The 12,786-nt window shown below is 26.6% G+C and overlaps 3 protein-coding genes across 3 annotated transcripts; 1 reads left to right on the top strand and 2 right to left on the bottom strand.

Moving 5' to 3' along the window:
- Positions 1–4,175: 4,175 nt before the first annotated feature.
- Positions 4,176–4,466, bottom strand: LOAG_17956 (hypothetical protein; the record flags this gene model as incomplete). The annotated part of the gene is made up of 2 exons (XM_020450624.1): positions 4,176–4,252; positions 4,367–4,466. The coding sequence occupies 2 exons, from the start codon at positions 4,464–4,466 to the stop codon at positions 4,176–4,178; spliced, it is 177 nt and encodes a 58-aa protein (XP_020305669.1).
- Positions 4,467–5,281: 815 nt separating this feature from the next.
- On the bottom strand, positions 5,282–10,745 carry LOAG_08362 (hypothetical protein; the record flags this gene model as incomplete). The annotated part of the gene is made up of 14 exons (XM_020447676.1): positions 5,282–5,416; positions 5,703–5,789; positions 6,039–6,212; positions 6,473–6,712; positions 7,046–7,207; positions 7,498–7,632; positions 7,890–7,986; positions 8,302–8,354; positions 8,576–8,647; positions 8,835–8,975; positions 9,445–9,582; positions 9,906–10,019; positions 10,157–10,385; positions 10,555–10,745. 14 exons carry the CDS (start codon positions 10,743–10,745, stop codon positions 5,282–5,284), a joined length of 1,968 nt encoding a protein of 655 aa, XP_020302120.1.
- Positions 10,746–11,998: 1,253 nt separating this feature from the next.
- LOAG_08361 (hypothetical protein) lies at positions 11,999–12,563 on the top strand (the record flags this gene model as incomplete). Its single annotated transcript, XM_003143893.1, has 2 exons — positions 11,999–12,002; positions 12,241–12,563. 2 exons carry the CDS (start codon positions 11,999–12,001, stop codon positions 12,561–12,563), a joined length of 327 nt encoding a protein of 108 aa, XP_003143941.1.
- Positions 12,564–12,786: the final 223 nt, after the last annotated feature.

Raw genomic sequence — 12,786 nt, 5'->3', positions numbered from 1 at the left:
ATTATTATTATTATTATTATTATTATTATTATTATTATTATTATTATTATTATTATTATTATTATTATTATTATATTATTATTATTATTATTATTATTATTATTATTATTATTATTATTAATTATTATTATTATTATTAATTATTATTATTATTATTATTAATTATTATTATTATTATTAATTATTATTATTATCATTAATGTCATTCTTATCACATATTATTAAAAAAAAATCTGCATGTTACTACCACATGCAATGATTACCATTAACTGTTATTGTTATAACTATTTATCATAAATTATCAATGCTATTATTACATAAATTGTATGTAAAACTGCTCTATTGTGCTAATTAGTTTCGATATATTTTGTTCAAAGCATCCGAAAACTCTATGAACCTTTGCTTTATGCATATATATAAATTACAAATTAACTATTAAAATCATTTTGTAAGGTATTTTTTTGAAATAAAAATGTTAATTAATTAAATTTTTGGGAAGCAAAGTTAATTTTGTGAATTTTATTATCAGTACCGAATATTTTGTCATATTATATGTTTATAACGAGAAATAACTCAACATTTTCAATTTTGATTTATATGTGCGCAATTTTTAAATGTTACTGATGAAAAGGCGATCGTTCAAAGTATCCATTCAGCCATACAGTATATATATTGTAAATAAATTTAGAACTATTTTTAGTTGAAAATTTTAATCGATATATTTCGAATATGATTAATTGATATTTTAGATTCAATTATGCAATTCCGAAATGTTTATAAAATAAGAAAAAAAAAGGAAAATGCTACAAGATTTTAATGATTATCTTATCTTGTATGAAAGGATGTTCAAAGAATTAATTTGGAAAGTTTAAATTTTAGACATCGGAGAATTTCAAATAAGGTATTTATTGACGTAAAATAGTCAAATATGCATTCAGAAATTCTGATTTCTAAAAAGTCCATTCTGGAATTCTACTTTGAAATTATTCCATAATTTACGTAAACGGAATGTTCGCTGGTGTTTAATAAGTAGTAAATTATCGAATTAACTGAAATATATTCCCTCACCACAACTGATAACATTATTTATGTGCCTTAAATTGATTACGGAATATTTGAATTACACCAGTTTGGTTTTCAAACAAACATATCATGTTAATTGGTTAATTAGAAAAAAAATTTATTATAATTTTAAATTTAAATTTAAATTGCGGAAAATTCTGTGCTTTACCTAACAACCTCTAACCTGTAAAGTTGCGTCATTTTAAAATCCAAAAATAAAAATTTGTCATGCTAATTTTAAAATTCATAAAAAAAATATGCATACGTGCATGATAAAGTATCAAATATCTCATTGTCATTGAAATAAGTTACCATGAATGTTTCAAGTGTTTAATGTGCAGGTGACAGGTGACACTTTAGGCTTATCCAAACAATATGTGCCAGCATTGTAATGTGGCTAAAATAATTGTAATCTAAAATATTTGAAGTGTTATCAAATCAGTATAGCTCTATTCTTATTTGCTTAAATTAACAAATGATAAGTGCAAAAATTGTCAACCTGAAAGTATTGCTTATATCTGAGCAATCTGTCAACTATCAAATATATTATTTATGAATTGGTGTTCCATCGTTATTAGTTCCAATGACAGGTAATTATACAAATATAAAAGGTAACAATCCTGCTACCTCTTTTTCCTTCAATGTCATATTTTTGTCAATTGTCATCTTCTTTTAATTCCCATTGTTAGTTTAGACCTTCACTTTACTTTTTCAGATTTAATGGAATGATTCCAGTATAATAATTATTGTCTTTGTGCCTAAAATTTTCCAAAAGAATTTTTAGATTGGATTGAATATGGATGATTTAACAAATTTAACCTTTGCAAAGGTATCCAAAAGAAAAAGATAACTGATCCAATAGAATAAAACTTTTTGAGAATTATTCCATTATCGAACATTATCTAATCTGAACCATCATTAGACTCATTGTTTTTTTTTTTTTTGAATCAATTAAAATCAATTAATAGATCAGGTGATAAAACTAAAGCTATGATCGGACTACTCAAAAGGGAATGGTAAAACATTAAGTTGAAACAAATTAAAACTTCCTTACTTTCCATTTTCTCGTAATTTACCTTTTTAAGCATATTTAATCAACAACTTTCTTTATGTCCCATTATTTGTCACACCATACTCTATCATAAGCCTTACAATTTTGAAGTTGAATGGAAAATTAAAATGTCTAATATTGTATAAATGTAAGCATTAAGCAAGCTATTTTATTAATTTATCTTATCAAATATTCTTGAGTGAAATAAACAGATCACTTTTGATTATGATGAATTAACCGAATGAGAATAAACATATTATCACTGAAAAGATTATCCAAAATTTTAGCTAACATTTAAAATTCTGGAAATACTTGAATTTCGATTGAAAAACATTTAATATTTATATTATTTATCGGCTATCATTTTTATCAGTTATCATTAATTTAAGTATTTCTTCTTAGGAACTATAATATAACATATATGTGTACATAGTAAATACAAGAAATATAAGTAATAAAGTCATAAATAAGTAAAATAAAAGTTTGCTTAAATTAAATCCATTTCGAATAATTATTACCTTTCAAACATTTGAGTGCCAAAAAAAAAGCACTTATTATTGATACAATCAAAAATGATATCTTTTGGATATTATTAGCAAAGTAAGACTTGTCACCTTTTAGGCTCTATAAATGAGGAAGGTATTTGAAGTAATTCTTGGCTAAAACTAAGATATTAAATAAGTAAAATAAATTGGAACATACGACTTAGGAATAAAACAATACCAAAGGAACAGAGAAGATCTAATTTTTGTAATTGCAAAATATAAATAATACCGAGAAGGACAAACAAGGTCCACACCTTCATACTTGAAAAATTTTCCCACGAATAATTTTAATGAAGAAAATTTACTACATCAGTTGCTATTGCATGCTAATAATATTCATCAGAATAGAGGAAATATTACCATTTCATTTGAAGGTTGAAATTTAATTGGCAGTTTTGAAACTTTCAATTAATTAATTAAAATATTTGTTACTAAATTCGTATAGTTTTATGGTCTAATCCTAGCATTATATTAGTAAGAAAGATGAAAAAAATTGTTCATTTTGAATCTACCCAACCTTACTATGCCAACATTTCTTCCTTATATAACTTCTTTTAGATCAAAAATTTTTCTCTTAACTTTTTGAAAAAATGAAAAGAGCCAGATGAAAATTTGAATTAAAAAGTGGAAATATTCATTTAATAATGATTCCATGGATAGCTGTTAGCTTAACATTCAGTCTTACTGATACAAGGAACTATTTTGTCTATTTGTTCATCCCTTCTTTTTTTTTTTTGTGCTATTATTGGATGTTTAAGATTGTAAACGTTAGCAAGTATAAATACGTGAAATTACGTTTCATACGTCAATTATGCAAAAAAGAAAAGTGACGAAAAGAAATGAATTATAATACAAAAAAAAACAAAACAAAATTAATAATAAATTTCATTACAATCAAAAGCGAATAAAAAATAAAAAAAAAAGCAAAGAAGAAATAAACACACGTACCATAAATAGGTAAAATAACTTTCACGAGTAAATCAACTATGATCACCTTTATTATTCATTAATGGACAAGATAAGAAGAAAACCATATGACCTTTTTTGACATGATAAATAATATATTTCAGTTGTATGTCAACATTATGTCAACCGCTGTTATCACTATTGTGAGGGGTGAAAATTAATGAATTAAAGAATGATGTGCAATTTCATCCAAAAAAATGTTATAATTATGCAAAACATGGAATTTAGGCCGCATTCTCAAAATAACCCACAATATACTGTAAATAGTTATCAATACCGTAATCAGGTATTATTTTGAAAAGCGATTTCGACATATATGGGAGTATATTTTTTCTAAAAATCGCACTATTCTAACATTTCCACACTTCTTCAGTTATTTATCTGATGCTAAAAAAAAGAAACGAAGGAAATGAGAGAAACCGCATGAAAAGGTCAACGAAAAGGTCAACAAATTATGCACAAAAACAAAATTGCTAGTCGAAATTTACTTTTGCTAATTTGAAATTACTAAAAATATGTGAAAATTTTTAAAAAAAAAACTTTAATAAAAATCACAGGATTGGTGTGAATGAAACCATAGTATCAGATTCAGTTGTTAAATGAAACAACAAAAATTGAGCTGCTGAACCTGAAATTATCGAAATGTAAGAAAAGAAAATTAAAAATATTAATAAATGCTAACATTTATATTTCGATTGCACATTTAGCTGTATCAAAATTAGATTTTACTTTTAAAATTTACCATTTTCATTCATTTGAATTGTCAAACTTCGTACAGCTTCCACCAAAGTACAATCTTTAGAAAGCTGTTCACGAACAGCTTCATCTTTGATAACAAACATCAGAAAATCAATGGTACTCTTGACAACATCGGCGTTTTGACAACCCAATAATAAATCCCAAATTTGATATGAACTGCTAAAATATCAATAAATTAATATCAGAAAAATGATTAAAATTATCAGTTTCAAGAAGAATGAGATAGAATTGTAAGTGTAACAATTTTTGCAGATCAAAATTCTCCCGTAGAAAATCCGTTAATTCTCTACTTGTGGAATGGAAAACTGCTAAAATCAAATAAAGATTCAAATTCAAATTTATAAATTATAAAATTAAATGGATTAAAAAAATGTTTAAGAAACATCGTCAAGAAAAAAAAGTCTCGTCATTTAGTACTAATTTAAAAACAACAAAATACTCCTAAATCATTGGGTAATTATCGTTTCTGTGATTGTTATAAGTAATTAATTGCATGATATAATAAACAGAGATACATTAAACTGTACCATGAATATCGGATAGCATTACCAAAATTAGTATTACAATTTGACAGAGAGATTAATAAACTGTAAGCTTTCTGAATTATTGATTTCTTTTGATGATTTCCTTTTTCATCAGCCTGTAAATGAAGTTCAGTTTTACAATTATTTACCTGATTCGATCTTTTTGTTTTGTAGATTTGAATAATTTAAAGGTAATTTGGTGGAATAAATATTTCTCGAACTAATTAAAATGAACAATGTCATTAAAGGACTAAATCAATATGCAACAATTTCTACCGATATCTTTTATCAATACATACAGGTATCTTAAATCCCTATCAGTTAACTTATTAGTAAATGAATATATTATCCTTATTGTATGGGCAAGAAAAAAATCATACTTCCATAGTATTTGCAGTTGTAGCGATAATTTCAAACAGAACATCAGTTAAAGAATTATTATCAACGCTGATATCAAACAGTATCGGAGGATGATTTAATTGATCTGCATCTACCAATCGTGCGAATAACTAAAAATTTCTTTTCAGAGGTAATAATCCTTATTCCAATCAGTATATTGATAATAATTTATTGCTAATGTTGATAAAAGATATTCAGATACTGATAATACTAATGATAGCGATAATTTTATTATCACATCATCATTATTGACATATTCGTAGACGCATGCAATAAAATGAAGAAAGCATATCTACAATAAATGAATAAATAATGATAAAGATAAAATAATGATAAGGCTGATCAAACGTAGTATAATATAATCAAAGATGGTATAACCAAGATTATGGGACTTACGCTCATTACGTGTAGACGTGAACTGAGATCAACGGGATGAGCAAGTTCATATAGAAGTAAACTTGGAGCTCCTTCAAATGTTATCAACTGAAATATTAGATAGCTAATAATATGTTTAACATTTCGTAACAAGTTTAAGACTATTCTAATTAATAAATTAATTACAAATTTCCCCTAAGTCGTACGAATATAAAAATATGCATGTATCCACCTGTCTATCTATTGCAACTGTGTCTTTTTCTTTTTTGTTTGGATTCTTAAATTTCTGCGAAATTTTTTAAATTTGAAAATGTTTGAAATTAAATAGCAATTCAATTGGTAAAAATTAATACTTACTCGTTTCCTGACATTAATATTACGTTCCGGTGAAGAACAACCACCCGTAAAAACGTGTAATGACCATAGCATTGAGGAAATTAAACTTTTCACAACAGTTTCATCACGTCTTTTGTAGTATGTTTGCAATAAATTGATCGTTCCTTCGATAATACCACAATCAGCTATGAAATCCTAAAATTTAAACAGAACAAATTTCATAATTACACGTAAAATTTTTCAAAAACATTAAAATTTTCATTTGACAGAATATATGAAAATTATGTGAATATAGGAAAATCAATATATGATAGTTATCAGTATAAAGTTATTAATAATTACTAACAGAAAAATCATCAATGCGAATTATCAGTGAATTATCACCGATAACTAACTATTAGTAAGTTTTTTAAGAAGATAATATGTATATTTAGTTATATAAAGTTAAATGATACCTTATTAGCATTAGAGCTACCATTACATGTTGCTGATATATTTCCAAGAAAATCAAATCCAACATGTAAAAAATATGGATTATTACGAAAAACACCCATCATACTAAGTGTACGACTAATTGTTTCACGTAAATCAGCATTTCTTACACCATCTACATCACTAACAACTCGTAAGCAAAGCATTACATCAAGTGCAACACGTTCAGAGCAATTTGGATTTGCCAAAAGATATGATATGATCTGAAATATTAAAAATTTATTACTGATTAAAATATGCATTTAAAAATTCTCTCTACATGCATCAAATTATTAGTTAATTTAAACGGTGTAAAATATAGCAAATAGAATTTATTTATTAATGTTAATTATATTAATCGTTTAATTAATAAACGGTTTATCACTAGGTAAACTGGTATATTCAAGATTTTATCCAATTTATTTGTCATCATTAAAATTATTTAATTAATTGTTGACATTGTATATATCTTACAAGAACCTTTAAAAGATTTTCCTTATCTTTCTTCTATCACTTCCAAATCTTTCGATATTTTTTATAATTTTTTTTTTTTTTACCTTGACTCCATCAAGTTGAACAAATTTCTTAGCGTAGGAAAGATCAGTTGAGCAAACCATAGCAAAAATTGCCCGAACTATTCTATACACTACCGATTCATTTCCTTCCTTCTTTAGTAATCGTAGTAAAAGTTGAATGCCACCTTTTAATTCGAATGATTGCTAGAATTTTCTTTCCTTAATTTTAATTTTTAAACAAAAATTTAAAATGTTCCTATTTTTTCATATATATATATTTTTTTTAAATTACATGAGATAACAAAAGAGATCAATCTTTTGATGATATCATAATGGTATTTCAAATAGCTTAAGCCTGAATAGAATGTTAATAAAAATATCCATTCTAAATTCATCTATTGATACTATTTCAAAGATTTAATTAAATTAAAAAGAAATCATACATCATAATTAGTTAATTATTAAAGCACAAAATATTACAATGATTAACTAACCCTCCATGTATCGCTACCATTAAAAACACGTCGAACAAGATCAAAAACATATTGTTTTGATTTATACGTATTGATGAAGTATTGATCACCTTTTTCATCCATTTCTTTCATAACACGTGTAGTACGAGCAAGGATCTTTAAAATGAAATTAAATTTAAAATAATTTAAGAAATGAAACACTAGACCATAATTTAAAAAGAAAAATGAATTAGAAAGTGAAATATTTAATTAGTTGTGATTGAGATTCACTTGAAAAATTCTACTCATTATTGAATAGTATTATGATATTAAATCATAAATAGTCAAAAAATACTTACATGAATAAATTTAGAAATGATAGATGAAGTTTGAACTTAATAGAAATAGCTAACAAATAAGCAAATAAGATTTACTTGTTCTTTAATATCTTTTCCATATCGATGTCGTTCCACCATTCCGACCAATGAATGTACGGTATTTAAAGCATATTTACAAGATTTTTGTGCTGGACTAAAAACTTGTTTGTTAAAAATTACATATAAATATTTGCTTCTAATAATTAAATAGCAACATTTAATTAATTGTGAAATTTAAATATGAAAGAGAATATTTTAATCTGTCGTTATCATTGTTATCTTAACAAATCATATCGATCATAACATTCATGTAATTAAAGTAACAGAGAGAATCCTTAGCAAAGAATTCATAGTGGAAAAAGTGAAACATTTAAAGATATTAATTAACCTAATTAACATTTGAGGATAACAGGAAATTATTTTCTATATGAATTTCAAACAGTTAAAAGGAAAATGAAACAGAACTAACTCCATCCATCGTACAAATGTTTCAAGTAATTCGTCCGGATAATGTATCATCCACTTAAAAATTGATTTTTTTTTCAAGAAGTAATTAATAAAAGATTAACAAAAATTTTTTTGCTCTAATTAGTTACTAAAAGTATATATTAATTCTTCGTCAACTATTTAAAGAAACAAAAAAAAGGACTATTTAAACAATTTATAGCATACAATTTTATATAGCAATTAACTAGAAAATATTTATATTCAAAGGAAAATAAAAATTTAAGAATGAAATTTACTTTTGACATAATTTGTTTCGTTTTACCATCAGCAGAGAATCGTGTCATTATCCGTAAAACTGTTTCTACAACCTGAAATTAATGCTTTAAGTTTGATTATTTGATAATAAGAAGTCTTATAAGCATAAACTTTGCGATAAGTGAATGCTAGAAAAAAAAAACATTCGGTTATCAGTTATATACCTATATGTGTCTCTGTAGAGCAATTAGAAATTTGAAAAAAAAGAAAAAACTTGGAAAGAATTGAGGGAAAATTAACATCATCTTCGGTATCATTTTGTCGTAACCACCGTTGTATCAAAGTTTTCATCATTTTTTCCAATTTATCAATATCAGCTCGTTCAAAATCATTCCTTGTTGCCATCATAAATACAGCACGTACCATTTCTTGTGCTACTTTCTACAAAATGAATTTCAATTAAGTCAAACATATTGCTAAAATACTAGTTCTGGTATTGAAAATTAGAAATGAAAATTGAAAAGAGTAACCGGGAATCGATATTTCCATTTGGAATAATAGATTTTCTAGATTTACTGATAATAAAAACTGAAATTCCGAAAAAAAAACAAACATTCAGAAATAATTCGGAATCTAATGTCTAATCGGAATGGTATGAAAAGATTCTAAAGAAATAAGTCATCTTTTTAAAGAAGAGATTATTTTATTCAGGTGATTTTTACTATAGTCATTTCAAGAATCATATATACTGTCAATAATTATAGCATTATTTAAATAATTTAATGTCCATTTTCAAATTAGCCTTTTTTTTGCTTAAATTCATTGATATGCCGAATAATTAATTACACAAATATTGATAGAATTCAAAGATAGCCAAGAAAATGATTGAAAAATTTGTCCTAATTTATACCTTATCAATATTGTTTACATGAGCAGTTATTTTTTCAATATATTTGTTGACAGTTTCAATAAATTTAATATGATCTGGTCCCATATTTTCCACACAAGATGATGAGGATGATGGTGCTGATGTATGCATTTGCGCTCGCTAAAATAAAATGGATAATTGTTCAAATATTAAAACAAATATTGGTATTTGTTAGAAATGAAGCCATGATTAACATTGATTAATTAAGTAAACAAACAATTACAGACATTTGTAGGTTACAACAAAAAGATCATTTTTGTAAATATTAATATTTGTCGACAATGATATTATGATTAGATCAATTAATTAGGAAAATAAATAATTACATTCATTCGTAAGTTACAACAAGGGGAAAAAAAAACTTATTTTTAGATAATTAAATTCATGTATGGAAATATTTTAGTTCTAGATTGTAAATTTTAAGCTTTTCAAAGTTTGCATACCAAATCAGCTAGTTGCCTGAGTTCGGTAATTTGTGTATTGACACTTAACATACTCATATCTTCTGTCGCACTACTTATATGACTCATTCGAGACATTGACATTACTGATGAAGGCTGCAAAAAAAAAATGATCAAATATTTCAAAATTTTAAAAAATTTTGACATTTTTAATGTCATTAAATTCGACCATTTTACTTTTATTGTTTAATATGAAAAATTATTAATGAAATTGTAAGAGTGATAATTATTACCGCCGATCCGGTCCTGTAGTGCTGTTGTTGTTCTTGGGGATAATTGATGAAACGATGATCATTCATCCAAGCTTGAGTATTCATTATCTTCCGATTATCAACCGTTGATGTCATCCGTTCCGAATACTGTGGTAATGGTTGTGATTGTTGTTGTTGTTGTTGTTGTGGTTCACATTTTATTTGTGTCCTCATTGGACTATTTGGCATTGATATCGATGGATATGGCACACTAGATTAAAATAATTTTAATATAAATAAATAATTTTAATATTTGATACAAATAGAATTGACATATATTTATAATCTTTGATTTTTATCACTTTTCTAACAAATTTTAAAAGTTTCATTTCCATGATTATTTTGCATATTAAAAATAAAATATTGAAAAATGCTATTACCGAGGTGCGGGATAATGTGGTATCGATGAATCGTAGTAACCTGCTGGATGATGAGGTTGTGGAATGTTTGGTAATGATGATTGCTCATATGAGGTTGTGGGTATTTGTGGATCGTATAATGTCGGGAGTTGTTGTTGTTGTTGTTGATGATGATTTGCTGAATAAACTCCTCCATGACATGATATGTCCATGTCAAATTTAAACTTTTATAAATAATCTGCAAATTTTGAATAATTCCTTCAAGACAATCTCCATCAAAAGATAATTGACGTAGATGAAATTTAACGCGCAATTAACGCAAGTTAAATTTTATGCAAAATAGTTTACGTAAAACTTGACATATGTCAAGTAAACATTATAGACAAATAAGATTGTCATTTGTCGATATGAAAGATATGATGGGACTAACCCACGAATAGATGATCGCCATGACAGCTGCCTGTATGTTTTTGCTTTGTTATTTGCAAAAAAAAAAAAAGATCGTTTATTTTTCATCAATTAAGAAAATTCAAAAAAAAAGTGTCATTTCAAATTTAAAAGTTTAAAAAATTCGGAATGGTTCATTTCCTGTCCATTTGTATACCCAATCTAATCCAAGTGACAAATGATCATTCATGAAATTTTTTCACCGTTACACAATTCATCTCGGACTTTTCCGCCTCTCCATTGTCCACATTGCGCACTCTCTCTCTCTCTCTCTCTCCCCCTTCTTCCTCCGATCATTCTTTACCTCCTTTTGCCCTCATTGCAGAACATTAAGCCCAGAACAATGGTAATTATTTTTCATTTCATCTCATTTTCAAAAATCAACAAAATTTCATCATACATGCAACATATACCTACCGGATGATTACGATATATTGAAATTTTAAAAACTGGAATACCGTATATTCAGTAAAGTTTGCAAAGAAATTGCATACCAGATATGATTAAACATTTAGATAATTTAAAATTCGATTAATTTGAATCTTAAGTAGTTTCCCAAGTAATCTTTACTATCATATGAACAGGTCCGATTCTAATATCTATCGAATACGGCTGAATCAAATTTTGGACAAAAAATTTTTCGATATCAATTACTGAATGTTCTCGTTAACCGGATAAGATAATCATCAACAGCTTAATTAATATCAGCAACGGATATCCATAGTCTTAAAATATCACAGTGACTTGTTTGATGATTCCCATACGTCTATTATCATTTGTCGATAGCACATAACTCAAAAAAGGACATGACGTGATTGCATTGCATTCGGATCCGGATTACATCCGGATCACTCAGAGAATATTACGTGATCGTATTGCATTCGGATCCGGATTACATCCGGATCACTTGGAAAATACTACGTGATCGTATTGCATTCGGATCCGGATTACATCCGGGTTATTTTATGACGTACACTGTAAGTGAGGAACTTTTAGACAGGAAGACAGATGATAGGAAATGAGTAAGTTTAGATAAATAATCGCTTGTAATATTACTGGAATTAATTGACGAAAAATTATGCAAATTTCCGGAGGTAAGAAAAATGAAAAGGGAAGATAACGTGTTATAATACAAAATATTGCTAAACAAAACCGGAATTGAACTAAAGAATGCGTTATTTACCCATTCATTCATTCATTCAACCATTTTCAAATTTGAATTTATGCCCGGTTATTTTAAATGTTATTAAGAGATTGTAGGAAGAGAAAGAGAGAGGGATGAAGAAAAGGAAAGAGAGAGAGAGGGAGAGAAAGAAGATGAGGAGAAATTGGTTGACAAAAGAGAAATTAAATGGTATAAGAAAAGGAGAGATGAGAAAGGAAAAAAGAGTAAACAGAGAAGAGGTCATTTCTGTCAAAGGATTGAGAAAGGGGAGGATGAAAGAAGGGTTGAACCTCAAATTAACCGCCAAAAATTGAGGAAGAAGATAGGAAATGAAGGAGAAAGAGGAAGGACAAGAGGGAGGGGAAATGCCACCTGTCGCCAATTCATCAATAAATGTATTTCAAATATAGATATATAATAGATAGATAACTCTAATTACCAATACACTAATTAATAATTATGAAATATGTTACGCATGTATACTAACCTATGTCATGCATGTATGACATAAGTTGTTGAAATTTGAAACAGTTTCAATTTCATAATGGATAAATTGGAAGAAGTATGAAGTCATGATAAGTCAAATATGCTAATTTGATATGATATGATAATTTAGATTTGAAATTATATTAGTTTGTAAA

The sequence above is a fragment of the Loa loa genome (genome assembly GCF_000183805.2).
Source record: "Loa loa unplaced genomic scaffold supercont3.161, whole genome shotgun sequence".
In the NCBI taxonomy this organism is placed as follows: Eukaryota; Metazoa; Nematoda; class Chromadorea; order Rhabditida; family Onchocercidae; genus Loa; species Loa loa.
This window is presented reverse-complemented; position numbering and strand designations above follow the sequence as displayed.